This window comes from Stegostoma tigrinum, chromosome 18, assembly GCF_030684315.1.
Source record: "Stegostoma tigrinum isolate sSteTig4 chromosome 18, sSteTig4.hap1, whole genome shotgun sequence".
Classification (NCBI taxonomy): Eukaryota; Metazoa; Chordata; class Chondrichthyes; order Orectolobiformes; family Stegostomatidae; genus Stegostoma; species Stegostoma tigrinum.
This window is the reverse complement of record NC_081371.1, coordinates 8,714,303-8,726,839: the sequence shown is the minus strand read 5'-3', so window position 1 is coordinate 8,726,839 and position 12,537 is coordinate 8,714,303. Positions and strand designations below refer to the sequence as shown.

Sequence of the window (12,537 nt, the reverse complement as noted above, 5' to 3'; positions counted from 1 at the left end):
TGCTTGTTTTAATACTCTACACCGACAGAGCTTATATTTAAATCTGACTCGAGTTCATTTAATTGTAAAAAAAAATTCCTTATGACTCCCGGGTGCCAGAGTTCGACACACAAATGTGAGCTGTATGAAGGACACTTTTCAATTCTATTGATCTCATCCTTCGAGAGAATTGTCCAATTTGCTTCTTAAACAGACCTAGTTTTTGGCACTGCTACTGTTTACACAAAGGGGTATAAAAAAATATCCTCAGATATTTGATCTTCAAAAATGAGACAAAAAGGCAGACTGTACTTCTCTTGGGCCTTTCAAGATCTCAGAACATTACAAAGCATTTCCTAAGTGTGGATCTGTGCATTCACATCTTGTTGCCTGGTGTCTTGTTACTTTCTCTATCACCTATGAGCTTATCTTTCATCGAGGACACATAATTCTAGTGAATGAAGGTGCTCCTTGCATTTTCCCACCTCTGATCTTTCACAGTGTACCTTTCTCTCAATTCACCTTGACTCTATCATCGTAGGCAATTTTCACAAATAATTAATAATGGAAGTTAAGACAAACCAGCCTCCAGTCAGAGCTAAAACAGCCCAGATCTGAGATGACGGGCAAGTAGTCCTGGGGGAGGAAATATTTTCTCACTTTCCATCCATTTAATTTACTATGAAAATTGGAGGCAGATTTGCAAATTGCCATACTCCTCTCCAGGTCTGTAACAAAGCAAGAACTTGGTGATGGTCCAAGTTTCCATTTTACCACTCACAAAATACAAACAAAACAATTTCTCCCCAATTAGTTTCAAGCAAGTGAAGTTTAGTTTTACTTCCATCTATTGAAATCTCTGATGCGCATTCACCCTTCATAACACATATTGTGTTTATTCTGGATGTCAGCAAGACACAATTTCTTTTTGCATTATTCTTCAATGGGAATTGGGTTGACATCTGCCTGGTAAGCGAGCATTTGTTGGGGTGACAGGATGACAACAATGCTGTTCGGAAGAGAGTTCAAGGGTCTTGACCTACAAACGACTAATGTGTTGCAGGGTTTGACCCAGTGACAGTGAAAGAATGGCAATACAATTTCAAGTCAAGACGGTATGAGGTTTCGAGGGGAAATATGGAGGGATGTCTTCACACGCATCTGTTACCTTTGTCCTTCCAGGCAGTAAAGGTCATGATTGTAGATGGTGTTGTCAGTTCACAGGGAGTGAGTGAATGTCAAAGACGGTCTACGTGGTGCCAATCAAGCAGATAGTTTTTTGTTCTGGACGATGTTCAGCTCCTGGAGTGTTTTTGGAGCTGCTCTCATCCAGACAATTTACAATGATGCAAAAATCTTCATCTCAAAAACCTGCATCTTCTCATCTCACACTCGCCTGAAGTGACAGCTGGATCTTTGTTCAATGAGATAGAAACTGCAGAGTCTCCGAGTCTCCTCTTTGTTGAGAATATGCATGAGAACAATGTCACCTCGCCTTTTAATTCAAAATAAACTATTCGTTCAATTTGTTACAAATATTGCATTTATGTCAAACAGAAAGAATCAATTATGGTGTGGTCCTGTAGTTACCAATAAACTCTTAGTTCTGCTACACCTTGCTCAAATTTAATATTCCTTATCTTTCACGTACATCAAGCTTTGGATCTGTCAATCTACTTCAAGTAGTATTAATGGTTTCCACTTTAAATAGCTGCTTTCCCACAATTAGCTGTTACTCTACATCTGCTTACATGGCATTTCACCTGTATGTATATAACCACTTTTGAGACAAAGACACAATTGTACACAATGGTCATTTGGTGGTTCAGAACTTGAGTTTTGCCAGAAAAGAGACATTTTGTTGAACGTTGTCATCATGCATTCATTAGGAAAGATCATAAGAAATAGCAACATAAAGAGAAGTTGACATTTATTGTGGACATGAGAAAAACGCTGATCGTACTTGCTGACCAATCGGATTGCATTCTCCACGACAATGTCTGTACCCAAGTTAATGCTATCTTATGTTAAGTGCCAGGCTTGACTTGTGTCTTCAACCAGGCAAGTTGACGCTGACTGGTTAAGACATTGCCCTGAGAAATGAAGCAGCAAATGACTGTCAGCTGTTGGGTTGAAACAGTCCTGTTTGTGTGTAGATGTGCTTTCTGTCTGCAATATTGAAAAAAAAACAGAAACCACCAGACACATGCATCATACTGTGAGGCTGACGGACAGTCCTCCATTGATTATCAGCATAATTCCTTGCACACCGAAGATCACCCAGCAATGTGATTCATCACTGTATTGCAAGTTTTGTAAGCAGAGTCCAATAATTGTAAAAGCCAAAGGGAAATGCTGCTTGATCAGCCTGTTTTTTGGGATGTACAGCCCACGTAGATGAGATCACACCAGCACTGCTGCCTTAAATATTTGAGCAACAGGCAGTGTTAGCTGTTTCACACTACCAACAAGCATCAAGTGGCATTTGCTACCAAAAGAATACAACAGTCAAGCAGAAAAGATGCTCTGCCTATCATACAAATGAGCAATGGAACAGGACAGCTGTAACAGTTCCTGCCACTGGCTCTGGTCAGGGCTGCCATTTTGGATTTGGACGTGGGCTTTCATTACTGCTGGTCCTTATGAACGCTTCCTTTCGTTTCCAAAAAGTCACAGCCGGTTTGCCAGAAATTGTAAATCAAATGTGAGATGGGGAGCTTCCTCAGGGTGTTCTCACTGAAGGTACAAGAAGTTGAGCTGAGGCAGATGAGTGCTGTTACACCACATAATTCATAATGCTTCAAAGCCACTCAAGCTGTCTCATGGAACTGCACAATAGCAGTGCTGCAGGATTCTGTCAATCTGCACAATGGCACTTTCATTCTTTCTTCAGGACTGTGGCAAAATTTGAGAGTTCATGAGGCCAGTTGTTAAAACTGCATGGTGAACTGCGGCTATGTTTTCCTTTTTTCTAAAATGTTGGATCCCATGTGGATATCTTAAACAGGCAAATTCAATCACTTCCCAACACTGTCACTGAGTCAGGCTCACACTGTCTGTGAGGGTGGAGTTCATGTATTATACTGGGAAATAAATCTCAAAGTCACCTACAGTGATCTGTAGGATGTCTGTAATCAATATAAAGAAAATTAACTGAATCAAGGCGCAAGAAAATGAACAATTTGAAGTGATACCGAAATTGTTTTTCTGATTATTTTAAAAAATCTGACCTCGTCTCTTCCCTGAAGCAATGAAAAACAGTAAGTGTGGCACCACCACAATACCTTATTTTTCCAATGGACTCTCACACAAATGTGCACAGTTAAAATGTCCCTCAGGTTACATCAACAAACAGTTGTTTGTAAAACAATTAAAGTTTTGTAATACTAATGCTCAGAACAGGGTGGCATGGTAGCTCAGTGGTTAGCACTGCTGCCTCAGAGCACCAGGGACCTGGGTTCCACCCTTGGGTGACTGTCTGTGCGGAGTTTGCACATTCTCCCCCGTGTTTGCGTGGGTTTCCTCCAGTGCTCTGGTTTCCTCCCACAGTCCAAAGATGCGCAGGCCAGGTAGACTGGCCATGCTAAATTGTCCATTGTGTCAACGGATATGTGGATTAGCCATGGGACATGCAGGATTACAAGGAAAGGGTAGGGAGAGGAGTCTGGGTGGGATGCTCTTTGCGGGGGTTGAAGTAGACTCGATGGGCCAAACAGGCTGCTTCCATGCTGTCGGGATTCTCTGATAAAGTGGATTATATGCGGGGATGCTCAACCTGCCTTTGACTGTGCCCATCCATATCAATGTTCCTGCAACTCGAGACAATTGTGAATGAAGTGATTGGGGTTCCCACACCCATGTTATACCAATGTTAGGCATCTCATTGAAAGCTGCTTCCTGACTTCAAAACCTGGCACTCAAACAAAGTAAGATTTGTCTTAAAACCACTGCTGCAGACAAGGAGAGAAATATTTAATTCGGCATTTAAATCATTTAATTATGTAAGGAACAAAGTGAAATTGAAATTGCATCTAAAAAATCAAAAACTGAACAGAACAGAAATAAGGTCATGAAGCAGACATTAGGGTATGCAGCAGTTAACCAAGCTCTAACAAAGAAACTTCCAGCCTGTAATGTCAGTGTTTCTTGCAGGTGAAAATGAAAACAAATATAATTTATCGGTTTGTTCATTCATACGGAACACATCTAATTGTCCTGAAGGAGGTGGCGGTGAGCTGCCTTCTTTAACTGATATGGTCCTGAGTCGGGGGAACACCTGAGAGCTGTTAGGAATGTAATTCCAGGATTTTGCTTCAGCAGCTGTGAAGGAATAGCAACGGAGTTCCATGAGTGGTTTGGAGGGGAACTTTCAGCTAACGGTACTCTCATGTAACTATTGTTTTGGTCAGTCCGCAAAAGCAGAAACATGTGAGTCATTTATGCATTAATTAGGTTTTTAAAATAAGCGACTTTAATTCGGTCATGTTTTTATTGAATTGGTCAATGTTTTGTGCAATGTTGAGAGCACCAAATTTTGTCTCATACCCCATCCGGGCACCTCCCATCAAGGTGTGAGTATGAATTACTGAAAAAAAAAACTCAGTTTATGAACAGTTTTTAATGCACCAATAAACCAATCACTGCAAGCTTGCTCACTCTCAGTGTCTGTTGAAAGGTATAACCAGAAAGTAACCAGAATTAACTTGGGGCGACAATCAAGTCACATTACCCAGGACCATCAAGGATCAAGTTATCAAAACTAAAAATGGATAAATGACACTGCAATATTGGAGATGATGGGATCTGGCTTAAGATGCTGGGAGCACAGCGTAGGATCTTGCAATCAACTAACGACTGGGACCAAGGGGTAGGGCACTGGTGCCATTAAATAGGGTGCTCCTGGGAATCTGCTTCTATATTTTGAAATCCACTCTAATATGAATTTAGAATTAAGACAAACCTTTTTCTTTTAATGCAGTTATTAAAATTGCTTCCTTTTACAGTTCTGCCTTGCCTATTATTTCAGCAGTTCTTCAGAAAGCCACCAAAGATGTTCCTACCTCTGACAATCAGGTCTGCAGACGCGGACACGCTGTCGACGGTGGTTTTAGCAGTGCAGGTGTATTTCCCAGTATGCCTTAACTGCGCGTTTTTAAAGAACAATTCTCCACTCTGTCTATTCTGTGGAAAAGAACAAGCAAACAAAACGCTTTAGAACCTCTGGACAGTGTCTGCCATTCTCCTGGAAGAACTTATTGTGGAATCTGTTTATGATCAAATGTACCACGGTACGTAATACATGCTGACAGATGAAGTGTAACAGTGGTTGCAATTGGCGTTTGAAGGAGCAGCCTGGTAAGTGTCTTCAAGTCAAGTTGGAATGTGCTCGAGCTGGAGACCGCAGTACTCAAACAAAAGGCACTTCTTCTGAAAACATTCATATGCCAACTTGTTTTTTTTCATGAAGTATGATTTCAATATAGAGATAGCACGCACAGATTAATGCAATCAAACATACTGCAGAGCACTGAATACAATCACACACAAGTGCTAAAACTTGCTTGCCTCACATTGGCTGTGTGTGACAAAAAGAACTCTGTCACATCACAATACCTAACATCAATTACATTTACTTCCAGATATGTCAAGCACTAACAAGCATATGCATTATATCCTGGGAGATTTTCAATCAATATGGCTTTGCGCAGTGATGAAAGAAGGCTTTTGTAAATCAAGACCATAGCAAATCATTAGAAAAAAAGTAGGGACACAGCAACATAGCTGCCAATTAATAGCAAATGTGCTTAGCTGCTGCGGGGGTGGTCAGATTTCTGTTCTGGAAATACATATCAATGAACTGGAGAGCCTTCTTCATTCTAACACTTGAGTGATCCTGTGTTGGATGACTTTACATCAACAGTCTGCCCTGGTCATTTCTTTTTGATGGACAGAATGGAAAATATGGATGGGGTCCCAAGTCAATATTTCAGCCCTCTTTTCAAGGTGTGAATTCAGAGGGAATATCTCAAAGTTCTCAATTATTTCAATTTACTCTTATTTACTATCACTGCCAAAAACCAACTCATGTTCATATAACCACTCATTTTCATTTAAGAATTGTGCATTCATACAGTATTATGCTGTGGGGAATTTCAGAGGTAAGGGTATTGAGGGCCATGCTTATTGACATTCAGCTCACAGAAAAGTAGTCAGTTTAAGAATTTGTTCCTTTTGTTCCACACTCATACTGGATCATATGTTGAGACAAAGGACTAATTGATTCCAAGAGACCTGAAGCAAATGCAAAGAAACCAATAAAGAAAATATGAAAATCTCTCCTTTTCAGATTTACGACAGGCTAATGGGCACTTGTGACGTTTAAAAAGAATGTTACTCAGCATTATTGCAACTGACCCGAATTACTGCAAGGTTATTGCACAGCATTTTGCTTTTTTATAGCGGGAATTATGATTAAGGTCTATTAGTGTGGAAATTAAGGAGGCACAGTGGCTCAGTCATTAGCACTGCTGCACTGCAGCACCAGTGATCTGGGTTCGATTCCACCCCCTAGTGACTGTCTGTTTGAAGTTTCTCCCTGTGTCTACACAGGTTTCTTCTGTGTGTTCTGGTTTCCTCCCACAGTCCAAAGATGTGCAGGTTAGTGTGCTTTGGCCATGCTAAATTGCCCCCGTAATGTCCAAGGATGTGCAGGCTAGGTGGATCACTTACGGGGAATGCAAGGTTACAGGGATAGGGTAGGGGGAGGTGAGTCTGCAAGGAATACTCTTCAGATGGTTGGTGTGGACTCGATGGTCCGAATGGCCTGCTTCCTCACTACGATTCCTCGAAATGTAACCAGGCCAAAAACACTTGGAGCTGGGGTGGGGGAGGTGTTGCGATTTTAACTCACTCAGTAGCTCTGCATTCATGATAAGGATCTTTCATTCCCAAATGAAAATCGTGAGAATATAAACAAGAGCTGATCTATCGGTAACGGTTTAAATTACTTCCATCAGGACTCAATAAAAATCTTCATTCTGATTTTGAATCGAAGTGTTGCTGGAAAAGAGAAACAAGCTGTCAAAGGCTTTCATGTTGCACCCATTCGGACAGATTCACAAGAACACCAAATCGCAAAGGGAACAACAATTTATACTACATGAGAAGACACTAATATTCATTGGTAATTGAACTCTGATTGGTAGAGGTGTTGCCATGCTGAGTACACCAGGGAAAAGTCTGCTGTTATTTGCTCAAAACTTGTGAAGTAGACAGCAATCATTGATCAACATGTCATTCCAACTGTGAGTGATAATCCCCTGACATTTCAACTGTGAATGGAAATTATTTTACACTTTAACAGCTCGCCTGAATTTCTTGACGTTTCGATGGGAGGCTGAATTTCCTGACGCTAAAGTGCTGGTGGATTTCTGTGAAATTGTATGACGTCCCCTTATTAGTTCAGGGTTCCTTAACAATAATACACTGGTTGATGTGAACCCTCAAGTCTTTAAAAAATGCGGGAAAATAGCGGGAGAAAGGGAAGGCTGGCTGAGGAATGAGTTAGCATGAGCTAATTCCTGACCTCTGTCTCACTGGCATTGCCCTCAAAATGGCAACAATTTTCCAATTTCAAGAGTACTGATTAAAAGTGATCAGACAACATCTTGTTGCAGATATTGAAGCTTGACACATTTATTTTTTGTTTCAGATATTTCGGGAGAAACAGATTAATTGGGACAGAAAGAAAAAACATATTTAGGGAAAAACACATTTGGGTAAAAACATCAACTTGGGCAAAACCTCACTTCCAATTCATTAACAGCAGGATAGGGCAAGAGAACTGCCTAAAATGTTGCTGAACAAAGAGACCTTGGAGTGCAGGCTCATAGTTCCTTGAAGGGGGAGTCACAGGTAGAAAAGATAGAGAAGGTGAAGTTTGCTATACTTGCCTTTTTGGACAGAGCATTGCTGTAGGAGTTGGGAGGTCACATTGCAGCTCCACAGGACAGTGGTGAGGCCACTTTTGGAATACCGCGTGCAATTCTGGCCTCCCTGCTATAGGAAGGATGCTGTGAAGCTACAAAGGGTTCAGAAAAGATTTACGAGGATGCTGCCAATGACCGGAGAGTTTGAGTTGTAGAGACAGGCTGAATAGGCTGAGGGGCTATTTTCCCTGGAGTGTTGGAGGCTGAGGGGTGACCTTTTAAAGATTCATAAAATCATGAGGGGCATGGATAGAGGATCATGGATGGGGTGGATAGCCAAGGTCTTTTTCCCAGCATGAGGGAGTCCAGAACTACAGGGTAACGAAGTGTGAAGATGGACGAACACAGCAGGCTAAGCAGCATCTCAAGAGCACAAAAGCTGACGTTTCGGGCCTAGACCCTTGTGCTCCTGAGATGCTGGTTGGCCTGCTGTGTTCATCCAGCTTCACACTTTGTTATCTTGGATTCTCCAGCATCTGCCGTTCCCATTATCCCAGAACTACAGGGCATAGGTTTAAGGTGAGAGGGCAAAGATATAAAAGGGACAACTTTTTCAGAAGCTGGTGCAGGAACAGAATGAGCTGCCAGAGGACATGGTGGAGGCTGATACAAGTACAACATTTGAAAGGCATCTGGATGGGTACATGGTTAGGAAGGGTTTAGAAGGGGTTTGGGCCAAATGCTGGAAAATGGAACAAGATTTATACAGGATATCTGGTCAGCATGTTCGAGTAAGACCAAAGGGTCTGTTTCCATGCTGTATAGCTTCATGACTCTACCTACAACATTAATTAGTTATTTTCATTCAGGAAAGTCGAAGGAGGATCTTCCTGGTAGTTGAAGAGGACTTGAGGATGCAGTCCTTCAGCAAGAGTGCATTCAATGTATGAGGCAAGCAACATTTAAAGTTCAGGTGATGGCACTGAAAACAAAAACGGTGGTTGGAATGTAGAAGTGTCAGCAATTCATTCCACAAACATTGGAACTGGACTTCAAAATAAACCCTTGAACCAAACACAGGCATAAACAAGGGTCTTCTTGACTATATGAGGTAAAGTCAGCATGTTCTTACCAGACCATACGGCTGCTCTCTCACTAGACAGAGAGAGAGAGACAGAGAGAACTAGTTGCGATTTAACCCAAGAGTCACCAAACCACAGGACAGGGGAGAGTTTCAGCAGCAAACTCTGACATGGTAACCCCAGCCAGCACAAGAACTGAACCCATGCTGGTTATCACTGCGCACTGCAATTAAGCTGTCCGGCTTACTGCAGGGCAAGGGATGGCTGAGGCAAATGGATCACAAAAATGATAAGTGCCCAAAAATTAAATTGTGTGCGTTAAATTAGATTGACCAAATTGCACAAGTATAGAAAGTACTTCCAAGCTACTAGCTGTGCATGTCTCTGGTTGACTTCCACATTCTTGGGAACCGCTAATCTCGGTTCTATTAGTGGGAAACACAGCCACCAATCTGACGCTGCTACTAAGATGTAAGTCTGAGCACAAAAACACATTTATACATTGACGAACTGTTGACAGTGATTCTTGTAATGTAACTGGGAATGGAACTGATCAGCTCTGTACATGAGAAACATATTTCTCAGGGGCCAATAGAGTGATGCAGCTCTGAAATTAGAGGAATGGTATTCATAAGGATTGATTTAATGTGAAGAGAAATAGTTCTGTTGAGTCAAAGTGAGCAGTGGGACAATAATTTGTCAACAGAATGTCAAGGATGTACTGAACTTTCAGCTTTGACTGATGCCTACAGTCAAATGGGTTTGGGTCAGACTTTGGGATCATATGAATCAGAATCCCTACAGCGTGGAAACAGGCCCTTCAGCCCAACAAGTCCACACCAACCTACAGGCGTCCCACCCGGACCCATCTCCCTTTTAACCAACATAGTTTACACATCCCTGACCACTATGGGCAATTTAGCACAGCCAATCCACCTAGTCTGCACATCTTTGGACTGTGGGAGGAAACCGGAGCAAACCCACGGAGACACAGGGAGAATGTGCAAACTCCACATCGATAGTCATCCAAGACTGGAATTGAACCCAGGTCCTAGCACTGTGAGGCAGCAGTGCTAACCACCGTGCCACCATGCCGCCGTTTAGAGTTCACAGTATCAGAGGGGAGGTGGGAATAACTTCCAACATTTGTTACACCGTTAGCCTAGATTAAGATGCGGAAAATGTTTAAGCATTCCAAGTGATGATCATTTCACAACGACTGGGAAACCCAATCAGGAACCAAGAGTCAACAGAGTGTGGACCACTGTCAAAACGTAGGAGAGTTCTGATTTACAATTCAATGATCAGGGATTTTGGGCCCGAACATCAATGACTTCCCACAGAAACACAGAGTTCCATTTCACTGGAAAATATGACAAAACCCATCAAGAGCCAAAAGATTCAGGAATACAAGCTTCCAATCAAGGAACCCTGGCTAAAAATCAAAATATCAAGGAATTCTGGACAGAATCTAAAATATCAGCGAATTCTAGGAATCTACCAAAATGTCAGGCATTCACGCTTCTGTTAAAAGTCAGGGAATTCTTCCTTCCCTTTATTCTCTCATGGTATGTGAGTGTCGTTAGTAAGGCCAACATCCCATACCCATTCCAAATTGTCACTGAACTCTTCGGCTTGGACAGGACTGTGAAGGGTCAACTACACTGATGTAGATCTGAAGCTACCTATGGTTCAGACCAGGTGGTGATAACAAATTCCTTTCCCCAAAGGACATTAGTGAGCCAGATGGGTTTTTATGACAATCAACTGTGATTTCATGGTGCCACTGCTGAAAATAACTTTACATTTCAGATTTGTTCATACAATTTGAATCCCACCAGCTGCCATGGTAGGATTGAACCTCTGTCCCAACAGCATTCAGCAGGGCCTCTGAATTGTGACCCCGAGGACATTACCACTTCCCTTCTCTTACCAATCTGGACGATAGCTAAAGCAGAAGAAATGCCAGTCAGTCTTTCAAATGTCAAAGATTTTGCAAAACATTGGGGAATTTTCATAAGGAACTGGAACACAATAAGGGATCGGTTGCTTTCCACCTCACAGGTACCAGGTTAAATTAAAACTAAAACTTTAGACTTTAATATTTCTTCAGTAGCAACCTATTAAGTTCACGTAGTTACAACTAAAGTGACTTTGTTGCCATAACTTAGACTGTGTTGCAACACTGATGTCAGCTTACAATATCCCGAAGAGATGGTCGCCTCTGCTGTTAAACTTCTTCCCATTTCACAATATGCCTGGCACAAAACTTTATCCAAACAAAAGTGGGCAACTGGGTTGGTGACAGTGCAGGGTACATAGTCCTAACCATTGACAATGAAACACAAGTTGGCTCTGGATAGAGACTGCAAACCGTAACAGGAAACAAATGCCTCAAGGTATTTAACAACTACGTCGCCTCTCAAGTCAGTAAATAACACTCTAGATTCCAAACCTGCCTTAAAACCAACCTGGGTCAGCCATCAGAACACACGCTGCTCCCTCAGTTTTATGCAGAACTGGCCAATCTGTCAGATTTGAATATCTTTTGTGATTAGAAAGAAAAAGACTGAATAATCGTCGTCTTTGGAGGCTGGCTACTCTTGCTCACGTTTGGAAAACTAAAACTGAATATGGCACTGGAGGGTCCTGAGTACTGGCCTGCAGCTTCAGGTCACAGAATGGCAGATTTGATGGTGGTGAGGAGATGACTGCAATTTCAATGGAAAATCCTCCTCTCAGACAGGTAGAGCGACGCTGTCGGCTGGTACAGAATTGGATGCGTGTCTGGGTGCTGTTTCAATACGGCACCTGGGTTGTCAACAAGCAGGAGCTAACAGCGGGGATAGTTACCTCCTCCAACCCCCCAGCACTCAATGGTCATCCCATTCGCTTAGTTGTCATTGTGGCTACCCAGCCTGTCTCTGAGCAGTAGTTGCACTCACTTCCACTGTCAGGACCCTTGACACTGCAGCAAGATTCCATCTCATGTTTGAGGAAAACCAGCCTTGCTATGAATCAAGGAGCTTAACTTAGATGAATGTGAGGTTCTGCATTCTGGCAAGGCAAAGCAGGGCAGTTACAATTAATAGTAAGATCCTGGGGCTATGGTAAGAAACTTTGGAATGCAAGTTCATAGTTCGCTGAAGATGCAGTCCCCGTATACAGGATAGTGATGGCGGTGTCTGGTATGCTTGCTTTTATTGGTCTGTGCATGAGTATAGGAGTTGGGAGGTCATGTTGCAGCTATACAGGACATTGGTTTGGCCACTTTTAAAGTATTCCTTTTATTTGTTCATTCATTAACAGGATGAGGGCAGCGCTAGCTAGGCAGCATTTATTGCCCATCCAGGGGCAGTTCAGAGTCAATCACATTGTTGTGGGCCTGGAGTCACATATAGACCAGACCAGGTAAGGATGGCAATTTCCTTCCCTGATGGACATTAGTGAACCAGATGGGTCTTCCCTGCCAATCAGCAATGGATTCAATGTCATTGTTAGATTCTTAATTCGAGACGTTTTATTAAATTCAAATTCCACCATCTGCC

At 42.2% G+C, this 12,537-nt stretch overlaps 1 protein-coding gene across 11 annotated transcripts in view; it reads right to left on the bottom strand.

Annotated features, from left to right (window-relative positions):
• Positions 1-12,537, bottom strand: part of cntn1b (contactin 1b) — a 721,932-nt gene that overhangs the window by 301,772 nt on the left and 407,623 nt on the right. For all 11 annotated transcript variants that reach the window (XM_059652304.1, XM_059652313.1, XM_059652305.1 and 8 more), the window contains one exon: positions 5,040-5,160. In XM_059652304.1, coding sequence (XP_059508287.1) covers positions 5,040-5,160 — 121 coding nt within the window. The remainder of the gene's footprint in view (positions 1-5,039; positions 5,161-12,537) is intronic.